This window comes from Ranitomeya variabilis, chromosome 5, assembly GCF_051348905.1.
Source record: "Ranitomeya variabilis isolate aRanVar5 chromosome 5, aRanVar5.hap1, whole genome shotgun sequence".
NCBI classification, from domain to species: Eukaryota; Metazoa; Chordata; class Amphibia; order Anura; family Dendrobatidae; genus Ranitomeya; species Ranitomeya variabilis.
Window position 1 is genome coordinate 495,425,841 of NC_135236.1, and position 15,134 is coordinate 495,440,974.

Consider the following 15,134-nt stretch of genomic DNA (forward strand, 5'->3'; position numbering starts at 1 on the left):
TTTATCGGGTTCGTCCAAGACTCCTTTCAAATATTACGGAATGATGTCAATAGGGGTAATTTATTTTATCCTTCTAACCTTACGGTCACCGAACGACAAGCCCTGCGGGGCCTACAGAATGATAAAAGTTTGATTATAAAACCGGCTGATAAAGGGGGTGCCCTAGTAGTGATGAATAGATCAGATTACTTAGATGAAATTCAACGTCAATTAAACGACACCACCATTTATCTTAAACTACAAAGGGACCCTACGGCCTCTATTAGACAAAATATTGCTGAAATCCTTCAAAAGTACACAACATTGGGGATATTGGATTCCAAAACATGTGAATTCCTTACTAACTCACATCCAGTGATTCCCGTTTTTTATACCATCCCCAAAATACACAAAAATCTGGAGAAGCCACCAGGGAGACCTATCGTGGCCTCCACAGACTCCATACTCTCACCATTAGCAATATATCTGGAGAAAGTCCTAACCCCTTTGATACGGACATCCCGATCCTATATCCTAGACACAGGGGCTTTTCTTGAGGTCTTGAACGGTCTCGAACACATCCCCCCAAATGCCATACTGGTCACCATGGATGTTAGAGACCTATATACATCCATCCCACACATAGAGGGGATTAATTCAGTTCACAAACTTCTTACTCACTCTGGTCTACCCAGCGACCAGGTAAATCTATGTGTTGATCTTTTAACCATCATTCTCACTCGTAACCACTTCATGTTCCAGGATGACTTCTATCTGCAGGTCCGCGGCACCGCGATGGGCTCCAACGTAGCGCCCCCATATGCAAATTGCTATATGGCTGACTTCGAGGAGAGCGCCATATACATTAATCCTCTTTTCCAAAACAACGTTCTCCTTTGGAAACGTTATATAGACGATATTTTTTGCATATGGGTGGGCACGTTGGAAGCCCTCTCTTCCTTTTTTGATTGGCTCAACACAGCCTGGCCTGGTATATCATTCACCAAGTCTCACGACTTGAACAGGATCAATTTCCTCGATACAATGGTCATTCTCCAGTCTGACGGCTCCATTTCTACTGACCTATACACCAAGAGTACTGACCGCAACAGTTTGTTGCACTACACCAGCTTTCACCCTCCTTCCACCAAAAAGTCGATACCCAAATCCCAGTTCCAACGGGTGTCCAGAATTGTTTCCGACACGGACCTCCGTTCTCTCCATCTTCAGGAGATGGCATCCAAATTCTCCCAACGTGGTTACCCAGCAACAGTTATCCACAATGCCGCATTACCCTCTCCACCCCGACCCAACAGGTCCTCAAAACGGATTCCGTTCATACATTCATTCCATCCCTGTGCCTACATCTTGCATAGATCCATACGTAGACATTGGCACCTACTGAGAAGTGCCCATCCCGAGGTTCCGGAGTTTCAAGAACCTTTCCTTCCCTGTTTCAGGCGTCCCCCCAATCTTAAAGACTCGTTGGTAAAAGCAGACATGGGCACTAATAGATTGGCACCACGCCAACGCTTTCTACAAAATCCTCGCACAGGTACCTTTCCCTGCCTTCATTGCGCACAATGCCACAATGTCCTGAAAGGCACTACCTTCCATCATCCCCAGTCGGGCAAAATTTTCCATATTCCGGAGTTCTTCACCTGTGATACGTCATGGGCCATATACCTCATCAAATGTCCATGCGGTTTATTGTATGTGGGGGAAACGACACAGCAAATACGTGATAGGATATCAAAACACAAGTCCACCATACGTTGCAAAAATCTCCTATTACCTATTCCCCTTCACTTCAACACCCAAGGCCATAGCATCGCACAGCTGCGATTCCAGGTCATAGAACATATACCACCTATGAGACGGGGTGGCGACAGGATTGCACGTTTAAAACGTAGAGAAGCTTATTGGATTCACAATCTCGAGACTCTCCACCCCAAGGGTCTCAATAGAGAGTACGATCTGGCAGCATTTCTTTAGAAACATAACAATAGAACATTTCCTATAGATTTTCTGTTTCTTGGCAATATTTAATGTGGTATATTTTTTTATCTATTTGTAACAGTGCCAATACTAAGCATTACCCACATGCGCCATTCTTTGTTTATGGTCACATTAACAGCGTTTTTCTCCGTGTACCAGTTTATATTTATTTTTATATGTATTTCATTTATATGCCAAGTTGTACTGATAATTGTATTTAATCCGTGTCTCTATCATCTCTCTTTAGAGCCGACTTTACTGAAAGCGTGTCTCACTTCTCCTGTTATGTCCTGCCTGTCTGGAACAGCTGGTCGTCTCTATCCCAGTACTGCACGCCAGGGCACAGCACTGAATCTCACCACCACAAATAACCTCTACTGAGCTCCGTTCCCCCTCCAGGCACCGCCCACCTTGGGTTTCTCCTAATCTACCTCCCTCCTACGTTTCCACTCTACACAGGTGGAACGTTACAAGTTGCAGGACGTTTCACCCGGACTTTCTGAACCTGACCTACGCCACTTCCGGTCATCCCGGCTTCTGACGGAGACGTATCACAGCCGCACATGAGACGCGCTTAGTCTCTGCACATACGGCAACGTCACTTCCGCTACTCCAGTGCGCCGCTGCATGGGCCGTTTTTACAGACACGCCCCTTCTTCCTATTTTAGAGGCGCTCCAACCTCCTACACATCAGACGAGCGGGGGAAACCGCGTCTGATGTCGGCACAAGAATTCCACGTTCTGGGGACACAGGTAATAACTCTATAGCCCCTGCACTGCCATCTTATGGTCGTGTTCCTGTCTGGGACACCTTGCTGCTATATAGTTTGAACACACTGTTCTAATAGATACCTTTATTTAGTCCTAGCTCATACTTCTTCTGCTCAGCGCTTCTACCAGGTATGCTCTGATTATATCACTCACCGTGCACAAGGTCTCTTCGTGGTTAACACCCTGCCTTGTTTTGCCTCACCTTCTCAGACGCTGACTAAATTTGTGCCTTGAGGCATATGTGCCTCTCTAACCCTATTTTCATCCTAAGTACGGTACGTGTCATATATTTCGCTCTTTCCCTATTCCCTTTAATCTAACATTAAGTGCCTCTATACTTGATCAGGTCTGATTCTGCTTGACATTTCCTATGTCTATGACTATATGGCATCATGACCTACTTTTGGATATGCTTTTCAGAATCTCATATTTGTTCATGTCTTTGTATATACTTTTGTTGATTTGTATAATTTTTTGGTTATTATTTATTTCACTTGTAGTAACTGATGAAGGTCCAGATTACGGACCGAAACGTTTTTTGGGGTACTACAATAAAAAATCACGAGCATTAAGTTGAGTGCAAGGTTCTTTTCTTTTCATTATGTGTACATGGCCTGACTGTCATTTCAAGGAGAAGTTGCAGCAGGATGTCTAACTCTAGCTCCTTCCTCCTCCACATTCCCATATCCTTAGAAGTTTTAAAACACCAATTAGTGATGAGCGAATATACTCGTTACTCGAGATTTCTTGAGCACGCTCGGGTGTCCTCCGAGTATTTTTTAGTGCTCGGAGTTTTAGTTTTTAGTTCCGCAGCTGAATGTTTTACATCTGTTAGCCAGCATAAGTACATGTGGGGATTTCCTAGCAACCAGGCAACCCCCACATGTACTTATGCTGGCTAACAGATGTAAATCATTCAGTTGTGGCGCTAAAAATCTCCGAGCACTAAAAATACTCCGAGGACACCCGAGCGTGTTACGAATCACACCCTTGAAGTAAGAGTGAAAAATCAGTCCAGGAAGAGACAGCAGCAGATTTCTCTGATAAGATATTACATTGTTGCGTGTGATATTGATTTGAGAAATAAAAAGGAAGCTATCACTTGCCCTGAGCATAGCTATAGGGCATGCAGAGTCAAAAGTCACTCCCAGTCCCAAGTGTCTATGGGGGCCTGGAGGTGCCTCTGAGACATTAAAATTATACAATATTAGAGCTGAGAAAATAGGTTCACGCTGCACTGGTCTAACATCCAGTGTGGTCCTCCATGGCAGCCAGCCTAGGGCAGTCTCCACAACTATCATCCTCGACATGGCATTCGTGGCCTCTCTTGTGCTGACTAGTCCCCACAACATCATAACATCATGTGAGACCTAGTCACTAGCCATAATGTAGCATCATGACTTACATCACACCACAACAACATGACACCATTGGACACAAAAAGCGCAAAATTTGCCCAGGGTGCAAGGAGCAAAAATGAAGACTGCCCTGGTCTGGTTGCCATGAAAGACCAAACTGAACACTGAAGCAGAGTACCACAAATCTTTTCACTCAACTTTAACCAGTATCCACTTGGCATGTGATAAGTGAAGGGCCATGCTTCAGAATCTACTCCTCAGTCCAGTAACTTCTAGAGACACATCTCATAGTGTATATGCTTCGTACTGTGATCTTACCTACCAGTAACTTATTGCAACACAAGGTTTATGTTGGTATCTTAAAACATTGCCAAAAATAAGAAAAATACATTGAACCCGTATGCCTGATTTAAACAGTTGGTCATTTTCCCTCAAAAATACAATTTACTTGGATCTAGAGAACTTAGTCGACTTTTTCCATTTTTTTTTTAACCTTATTGCATTTTTTAATGTGATATCTATTTTTCACTGACATTGCTGTGTGAGGCATTGTATTTCTTTTTGTATATAATTTTTGGGTACAAAAAATTAGTATTCATTGTAGATTTGTTTTTAAAGAGAATTTCTCACCAGGTTTCTGCTACCTCATCTGAGAACAGCATGATGTAGAGACAAAGACCCCGATTCCAGTGATGTATCACTTAGTTTACTGGGTGCAACGGTTCTGTGACAGAGTTCTTAGATTTAGCAATGCAGAAGCTGAGAGAGCACACACAAGGCTCTTTATGTACATTGTCTATAGTCAATCAGCTGCTTATCACAGGAGGGGTGGAGTCAGACTAGCAAGCACACGCTGCTGTAATCCAGGCTATGATAATCCCCAGGTGATAAAACTTTCAATGTAAGTAAACAGCACACATCCTGACATGTGACATAACCTTGAAATCTGTGTTTTAACCTTGACCTCATGCTGTCCTCAGATTGCATAGCAAAAACCTGCTGACATTCCCTTTAAGTAGTAGAACACCATAAATTATTGGGTGGAGTTACCGTTTAATGGCTATAAGCTTCAGTTTTGCTAAGGCCATGTTCTGTAACAAATCTGCCATATATGCTGTTATATCGAATAGCTCCTATAATAAGAATCACTAAAATGGTTCAAAATTGTAAAACATCTGAATAATTGAATTAATGTATCAATATGCAAACCATGCACACTTGAGAAATCTGCGATTGATTCCATAGGGATTTTTTTAATGATCATATTTTATGAATAAATCTATAATATAAAATGCAGTAGATAACTATTATTTTGATTATTTTGTAGGACTGTAGTAGAAGAAAACTAGGGCACAACTTACAATCTTCAAATCTGGATATACTCATTGACTGTGTGGTGCGAATCGCTGTCCGTCGAGAATTGCGTAATTTCGAATACATTGTCACGGCTTGAGCTCTCCTTTCTTCAGCTATCCTCTGTCTCTCCATTTCTTGCCTGATGCTGTGGTCCAGTTTTATAGCTTTTCTGCCAAGTGGTCGAGATGGCGATTCTACGTTCTTGTATTTCACGTTGCCATCCTCCTCCTTATGATCTTTATCATTTTTTGTTTCTAAAGGAATTAATAAACACATTGACACATCTATCAATCTATTTTTATAGGCAAATAAACATGAATGTACACATATATTAAAGGGGCAAGTTCAAATTAATCAATTTAGGACCCCAGATGAAAAAAAACAGTATATACTCACCTCTTGCAGCAGCGCCATTCCAGCATAGATGGCACCACAGTTCCCGACAGTAATGTAACATTGTTGTGTCATGTGCCGGCTGCTGCTCATCAATATTTCTTCACGGCAGAGGTCCGCTCTGATGAAATAGTGCTACAGCTGATGAGCTGCCACTCAGTGGCTGTAACTGGCAAGTGGCATAACAATGTCACGTCACCGCCAGGAACGGCAGCATTGACATAGCTGCGACAGTACCGCTGCAAAAAAATAGGAGACTTTGCTATTAAAGGATATATGTTACCTGATTTTTGCTACCCCATCAGTGAACAGCATGATGTAGGGGCAGACACCCTGATTCCATTGATGTGTCACTTACTGGGCTTCATGCTGCAGTTTTGAAAAAATCATAGTTTTTTCTCCTGAAGATCTACCAGTTCTCTGAATGCTGAGCACCGTATAACTCCACTCACAGCAGTATTTGGTAGTTTTTTGTGTGCACTGTGCATAGGCAGCAAACTGCCAAATAATGGTGGGTGCAGGATGCGATCAGGGCCATAGTGGGATGTGATCAGGGCCATAGTGTGATGTGATCAGGGCCATTGTGGGATGTGAACAGGGCCATAGTTGGATGTGATCAGGGCCATAGTTGGATGTGATCAGGGCCATAGTGGGATGTGAACAGGGCCATAGTGGGATGTGATCAGGGCCATAGTGGGATGTGAACAGGGCCATAGTGGGATGTGATCAGGGCCATAGTGGGATGTGATCAGGGCCATAGCGGGATGTGAACAGGGCCATAGTGGGATATGAACAGGGCCAGAATGGGATGTGAACAGGGCCATAGTGGGATGTGATCAGGGCCATAGTGGGATGTGATCAGGGCCATAGTGGGATGTGATCAGGGCCATAGTGGGATGTGATCAGGGCCATAGTGGGATGTGATCAGGGCCATAGTGGGATGTGATCAGGGACATAGTGGGATGTGATCAGGGCCATAGTGGGATGTGAACAGGGCCAGAATGGGATGTGAACAGGGCCATAGTGAGATGTGATCAGGGCCATAGTGGGATGTGATCAGGGCCATAGTGGGATGTGATCAGGGCCATAGTGGGATGTGATCAGGGACATAGTGGGATGTGATCAGGGCCATAGTGGGATGTGAACAGGGCCATAGTGGGATGTGATCAGGGCCATAGTGGGATGTGATCAGGGCCATAGTGGGATGTGATCAGGGCCATAGTGGGATGTGATCAGGGACATAGTGGGATGTGATCAGGGCCATAGTGGGATGTGATCAGGGCCATAGTGGGATGTGATCAGGGCCATAGTGGGATGTGAACAGGGCCATAGTGGGATGTGAACAGGGCCATAGTGGGATGTGAACAGGGTCATAGTGGGATATGAACAGGGCCAGAATGGGATGTGAACGGGGCCATAGTTGGATGTGATCAGGGCCATAGTTGGATGTGATCAGGGCCATAGCGGGATGTGAACAGGGCCATAGTGGGATATGAACAGGGCCAGAATGGGATGTGAACAGGGCCATAGTTGGATGTGATCAGGGCCATAGTTGGATGTGATCAGGGCCATAGTGGGATGTGAACAGGGCCATAGTGGGATGTGAACAGGGCCATAGTGGGATGTGAACAGGCCCTGAGACCTACAGGATTTATAGCTATGGATTGAAAAAGACAGAATCACTACTTATCATATTTTCTATAATACTCTGATAATTGGCAAGCATGGCTTATTAATTACCAAATGTATTTAAACTTCTAAAACATTTTTTGCAAATGAGAGAAAGCTACATCAACTAATCTGTAATTCATTACAGTGGAAATTAATAAAACACCTAAAATAAAATGTGTAATATATGTTTATGCAAGGAGAACACTGAAGACATTCAAGAAAGATCAATTTAATGGGAATCGATCTCCAAAACCTTATTCAGTTAGGATATCTATTAAAAAAATGAGAAAAATAATATCTAATGAATCGTCTTGCAGATTACTGGGACTGAAGTAACACTGTGTATTTTAGAATGTGTCCCTTTCCAATGTGTCCTCACTGAGAGCTGGAAGAGCCGGGAAAAATACAGCTCTGGCAAAAATTAAGAGACCACCACATCAAAACCCTGACGTGGGCAGCCCAATCTCCAGACCTGAACCCCACTGAAAACTTCTGGAATGTAATCAAAAGGATGAAGGACAGTCACAAGCCATCAAACAAAGAAGAACTGCTTAGATTTTTGAGCCAGAAGCAGTGTGAAAGACTGGTGGAAAGCATGCCAAGACGCATGAAAGCTGTGATTAAAAATCATGGTTATTCCACAAAATATTGATTTCTGAACTCTTCCTGAGTTAAAACATTAGTATTGTTGTTTCTAAATGATTATGAACTTGTTTTCTTTGCATTATTTGAGGTCTGAAAGCACTGGGGATTTTTCTAATTTTGACCATTTCTCCTTTTCAGAAAAAAAAATACAAAATTTATTGCTTGGAAATTTGGAGACATGTTGTCTGAAATTTATAGACTAAAAGAAGATTTTACATTTTACTCAAACATATACCTATGAAGAAAAAGACTACATAAAAAATGACCTCTATCTTTAAAAATGTACAAAGCAAACTCCACATTTTCAATCAATGATCTGCTGTATGTATCTTCGTAGGGCAGAGTGTCTTCACAATTTCAGTATCTTCTTTCCTAGCTAAACCAACAGTGCCCAAGCGATCACGGCCTACAAACAACTTCCCATTGAAATAAACTGATTAGACAAAGAGAAAGCTCCCCTCCCTTTCCCTTCTGGAGATTTAGATACCAATGTCTCTTTGCCTGGCACCTTTGTCTTTATCAAGCATAAGAAGTGCCAATCAAACGTATCCAAGGATTGTGCAGAGGAAGCACAAAACATTGCAACAATTACAGAGGGAAGACCCGCTATCAGTGTGGTCTAGAGAAAACATGGACATTCTTCCCCATTTCTAATCTCCACCCCACTGCTAACATCTTTGCATTAAATTTAATCTCTCTATTGCGTCTAAAAATCTTAGACAAATTGCAGGTCAACTGGGATTAGAGCATTTTGTTCAGAGATTATTTAGGCCAAATGAAAGTGAAGATTTGTAACTAATTCGCATCCTCTATTCTATCATGAGAAGGACATTGCTACCTGACAATGTGCGCACAAAAATAAGTCGTTGACTGAGACGAAAAAGTTGTGTAAAACCGTGAGTCAGATTGAGCAATGTGGTATTTCTGGAGAATACAGCTTTTTAACAGGTCATGAAAGTTGATTTTCTTCTGATTTTACCTATGGTGTCTACCCATCATCTGCTCATGCTCCAAAGTCCTCAGTGAAGTCTTCAGCAGAGGAAGCTGGTAGGGCTATTTCACATTGCATTTACAGGGTTCATCACAAGTATGCATTATGTCAGGTGAAATTCCAGACGTATACCTCCAATGGAGTGTAGTTATACAGTAGCCTCCATCAACCATACACTTCCATATTTATAAGCACTCTATTAATGGCCCCTGGTCTACAGCACTTCCACAAAAGGTTGACATGATTTTCCACTGATACTCTAGCAAAACAGTGTGGCAACATAGTCTATTAATACCCACTATTTCTTGTGATAAACTGATCTTTTACGACAAGTGTAATGTTTTCAAAATGTCCTTTCTATTTTGTATAACTGCTGTAATATATACTAGATGGAGGCCTGAGGCTATCGCATCGGGAGGGCGGTAATGTCACAATGGGGGCAGGCTTTGCAGCGTTGAGAATCTCTCCCCCCCATGTGCTCACCCACCTATCCTCTCTCTCTTTCACCCCTGTGCGATTTCTCTCTCCCCCATCTGCTGTCTTCTTTAAGGGGTTTTCCCATGAGCAAAAGTTCATTTTAAACATTGTCTGTGTCTGACCGTGTACAGAACATACCACAGCTCTAGGACAGGGGAGGAAGCAAAAGACAATACTGACAGCAGGAGATCGCAGAGGATTCATTTTGTGAGGTAAATATTGTTTAAAAACAGTCAGTGAAATATTTTACCTGACAAAATGAATCCTCTGTGATCCCTGCTGTAATGTCAGTATTGTTTTTTGCTTCCTCCCCTGCCAAGGAGATGTAGTATTTTCTGTACACAGTCAGACTCAGACAATTTTTAAAATAAACTTTCGTTCGTGGGAAAACCCCTTTACTGTGACAGGCTTCCTCTGCTTATGCACACGTCGTGCATCAGCCAAAAGATTCACTGCACCTACGCGTAATTTGCGCAGGTGCAGTAAATCAGACCGCTGCCATCTTTATGCAGACAGATAGCGGCAGTCACATTAAAACTTCACATGCGCTCCTCCTGTAGAAAGATGGAGGCGGTCAGTGAATCATAGCCACAATAAAATGTCCAGTGCCTTAAAAGGAATCTTTTACCAGGTTTTTTCTACCCATTCTGGGAGCAACATGATAGAGGGCTGTGTTGTGAAATTGGATTTTGGGCTCCCCCGGTGGCCACTGGTGGAATTGAACTGGTGGGCATCATCCCCTCTGTTCACCTGTTTCCATCAGGATGTGGGAGTCGCTATTTAACCTTGCTCCTCTGTCACTTCCATGCCGGTCAACATTGTAATCAGAAGCCTTTCTGTGCATGTTCCTGCTGCTAGACAACTCCCAGCTAAGTTGGACTTTAGTCCTCGTTTGTTTTTGCATTTTGTTCCAGTTCACAGCTGTAGTTTCGTTTCTGTGTCTGGAAAGCTCTTGTGATCTGAAATTGCCACTCTGATGTTATGAGTTAATACTAGAGTCTTAAAGTAATTTCAGGATGGTATTTTGATAGGGTTTTCAGCTGACCATGAAAGTGCCTTTCTGTCTTCCTGCTATCTAGTAAGCGGACCTCAATTTTGCTAAACCTATTTTCATACTACGTTTGTCATTTCATCTAAAATCACCGCCAATATATGTGGGGGCCTCTGTCTGCCTATCGGGGAAATTTCTCTAGAGGTGAGCCAGGACTATATTTTCCTCTGCCAGGATTAGTTAGTCCTCCGGCCGGCGCTGGGCGTCTAGGGATAAAAAACGTAGGCAACGCTACCCGGCTACTGTTAGTTGTGCGGCAGGCTTAGTTCATGGTCAGTTTAGTTTCCATCCTTCCAAGAGCTAGTACTTATGTTTGCTGGGCTATGTTCTCTTGCCATTGAGAACCATAACAGTTTGACCGGCCAAAAAGGGTTAAATTAATTGACAGAGAAAGGAGAGAAAAGAGAAGTCTGCTGAAGATTTTTTTTTTTTCCCTTCCCTTCAGTTCTGAGTGTGCTTGTAATTGAATCTCTTGCAAGTCTGCCTATATTGCAGCCTTTCTCTCTCTCTCTCTCCTTCTAATCCTGGAATGGCTCTGTGTTCACCTGTTTAAAATGGATATTCAGAGTTTAGCTGCAGGTTTGAATAATCTCACCACGAAAGTTCAAAATTTACAAGATTTTGTTGTTCATGTTCCTATATCTGAACCTAGAATTCCTTTGCCTGAATTTTTCTCGGGGAATAGATCTTGCTTTCAAAATTTCAAAAATAATTGCAAGTTGTTTTTGTCCCTGAAATCTCGCTCTGCTGGAGATCCTGCTCAGCAGGTCAGGATTGTGATTTCCTTGCTCCGGGGCGACCCTCAGGATTGGGCTTTTGCATTGGCTCCAGGGGATCCTGCGTTGCTCAATGTGGATGCGTTTTTTCTGGCCTTGGGGTTGCTTTATGAGGAACCTCAGTTAGAGCTTCAGGCGGAAAAGGCCTTGATGTCCCTATCTCAGGGGCAAGACGAAGCTGAAATATACTGCCAGAAATTCCGTAAATGGGCTGTGCTAGTGCAGCGCCCCAGAGTCCTGGTCGTTGCAGTGCTGTGGCTTCGCCGCTAAGGGGAGCCATGGTACGTTCGATGGCACCGAAGGAGTTCCTCCAATCAGGTATCACAGACACCAATATGTTTCACAGCTGGGCCTCCGGGGGGAGCTAAGGGTGCTATTCATTAGGCCACTCCCCACCATAGTGGGTAAACTGGGGGTCAGGCAGGAAGTTAGTCGAGAACGCTGACGGGATTGAACGGAGCAACACCCTGTGGCAGGGGGTGTTGTGAAGGGAGAGACTGTAGGGTCTCTGCCAGGGGTGGGATCCTGGCAGAGGCTTGGCATTGAAAGAACGTAACGGGTCCGCGCAGGCTCCTGGAAGCGGCGGGACTCAAGAAAGGACTAGAAGCGAGATAGATTGTGCTGAGTGAGAAACGAGATCAAGCAGAAGGAGAATACCAGCAGGGGTTTTGTTGAAAGAGGCAGCACCCTGCTGAGGCGCAATACCGGTGGCCGGAACGCCGAGGGAGTGGATTAGAATACAGCTTCAAGCCATACTCCAAACAGCGGCAGGACAGTCGGTCTCAGGCGGGCTGTCTACCACATATCACCTATGAAGTCTTGGGGGGCAATTGCGGGAGAGGGGCGACTCTAGGGTCCCGGAAGAACTCCAGGCCTACCTGACAAACGGGTGCCATTCCAACCTGAATACAGGGAAGGGGTGGATTACAGAGGAACATCAAATCGAGTTGTGAGGGAACTTAAGAAACAGACACAACCATTGTGGGGTTACTTTCCGTGAGCACAGCAGGGAAGGACTACAACACATAGCGCTAGAAGGAAGGCACAGATTTCCACCTGAGAGGAGAACTCTGGAGGTGCCATTGGACCGGCCGGACTTGCGTAGCCTGGTGAACCGTGTTCTGGACTGAGGACTCAGAGATCTCCAGTAAAGAGGTAAAGAGACTGCAACCTGGTGTCCTCGTTATTTACTGCGACTTACACCCCACAACCGCACCGCTCCATCGCCACCATTACTACCACCTATTACACCGGACGTCCCCCACTGACGGACAGGGCCACGGACCGGGTCTAGCCACCGTGACAACCCCGAGACTGAGAACTAGAGGCCCGGCTCCGGGTACCCCTCGGCCCTGCGGCGGTGCGGGGGCGCCGCAGACTTGGCGTCACGAACAGGATCTACTTAAGCCTGAAGAATCAGGTCATGTGTGCCTAGAGACTGTGATTTGTTGTGCTTGGACTGTACTTTATTACAAAGACTGTGCTGCGCCAGTTGCCGCCAAAATCCGCCGCCATTGCAGCGCTGAGGAAAGCGCAGGAAGAGAAGAGGGGCGTGGAGTGGGCGTAGACGAGCTGGAGAGCGCGAAGAATAATGGCCGCCCAGTCTAAATATTTCTGTGCAGTGAGGACGTGTCCGTCAGCAGCAGAGATCCGCCTCCTAATCCTTAATGGGGGGCGGAGGCAGAGAAAACTAAACTGCTCACGCAGGAGAGAGCGGGAAAAAGACCAGGAAGCGACCCACGTGGAGGACGCTATGGCCAGCAGCTCCGAACCCGACAGCGGGGTTGAAGTGGAAGTCTCCCCTGACTACCCGGATGAGCCCAGCAGCCTGTCCTCCGTGGATAACACCAAATTCCTGAGAGCCGAGATGGAGGATTTATATAACCAGCTCCTCCAACTGCATGTAAGAGTCCAGGCCCCGCATCAGGTGGGACCGGCAGTGGATTCCCGGACATCGGAAGAACCAGCGGGACCTGTTGCGGAAAGTGGAATCGTACCAGTGGGTGAGTCCGCCGATCCTGCCCCACCAGCAGAGGGTGTGTTAGTGGGTCCCGTAGCAGCACCACCTCTCCCGGGGACCCATAGACTTCAGCGCCTGTTACCATGGGAGGAAGCCACGGGCATGGAACACCGTATGCGAGCCCCAATCACCCCTACTCCCTTGCCGTGTGAGGTCAGCGCAGAGCGCACGGTGTGCCGCTGGGTGAACCCTGGATCCAATCTCATGGGGTTCCCCGGGGTGGAGACCCAGAAGGGAGAAATGGTACAGGCCCTAAGCTGGGAAGAATACCAGATCCAGCTAGAACAGCGGTGGCGAGAGGAAGAGGAAACACATCAGGCTAAACGGGAGGCCTACCATCAAAAAGATTTGGCGGTCAAGGACCGGGCCCGTAAGGACCCCACCACTCACCAGGCCCCGCGCAGGCAGGGCATCATCACCGTCTTTAAACTCCAAATAGGCTGGGGCTTCATTAAAGAACCGGGGCTATACGCGGAGGTCTTTGTTAACCGACGGGATGTCGAGTCACACCTTAGAGAGGGTCACCCCGATCGAGACCTCTATCCGGGAGACAGTGTTACCTACACCCGGCATCTTGGGGAAAAGGGGTGGTTCGCTCTGAACGTCTACAAGAAAGAGAAACCAGCCCCTGTGGCCAAAGTGCCGCCGTGTGACCGATCTGTAACCACCCTGGTCGGCCCCACCTGCCTGACCACAGAACTTGCGATCTGCCACCCGATCGCCGCCACCACCGTCGTGCCTAAGGAGGTGCCCCTTCGAGTGACCGATGTTCCGGATGTACCAGCACAGAGAGAAGTGGGGACACAGACCTTGATCGCCGCGCACGACCTGGTCGTGCAACAGACCCGAACCCATGGGGTGTATCTGGCAGCGGGAGTGGACCTGAAACCTGAATTGCAGGGGTCCGCCCGCCAGGTGGCGCCTCATGGAAACTTCTGAAAGAAGAGTAAGATTTCGCTTTGTGAAAATGTAAATAGTTACTGTTTGTTCTTTTGAGTTGCTGCTAAACCTGTCTAGGGTTAATGGATCCCTTTGTTGACCCGGGATCCTCTTTGTTTGTTTTTCTTTTTCTTGAAGTTTTTGCACCAAGTTACACAAACTGCAGAAATCATGGACTGTGCATGATTCGAACTTTCTTTTGTAAATAGTTTGCACCTTCTTAAAGGTGCTCCCTACTGGTTTTAGCCAAAGACACTTTGCGAAGATATTTGCCCTATTGGTTTGAGCCAAAGACACTTTGCGAAGATACCATACCGGAACCTTTGCGTGGGCTGGTAGGCTGAGAAAACGAGCTACCTCAGAAAGACTTGGTCCCCTCTTAAAGGGGATGTGAAGAATTGAACTTGAGAAAGATACTGTTGCAGAACAGTAATGCCATGATGATGCTTTGAAAAGAAATGTAACTGTTTTACATGAAAAGTTATATGTGTTTAAATTGTTTGAATTGTGAAATCTGAAAATAATGTTTTGCAGAAAGAAAAGATGCAGAGAGCCCGTAGGGGTAGAGATAGAGATCTGCATAGCTGAAAGTAAGGAAGTAATGATGAAGGTGAGGATAGAAGGTCAACCCTGCGTCCCCATAGAAAGTTACTTTGTTACTAAGGACAGAAGGCGAACCCGTAGGGGTTAGAGAGTGAGTCCTTAAAGG

General features: G+C 45.5%; 1 protein-coding gene across 1 annotated transcript in view; it reads right to left on the reverse strand.

Moving 5' to 3' along the window:
• Nucleotides 1-15,134, reverse strand: part of LOC143773763 (uncharacterized) — a 118,786-nt gene that overhangs the window by 37,573 nt on the left and 66,079 nt on the right. Inside the window, exon 2 of the mRNA XM_077261110.1 lies at nt 5,468-5,716. Coding sequence (XP_077117225.1) covers nt 5,468-5,716 — 249 coding nt within the window. The remainder of the gene's footprint in view (nt 1-5,467; nt 5,717-15,134) is intronic.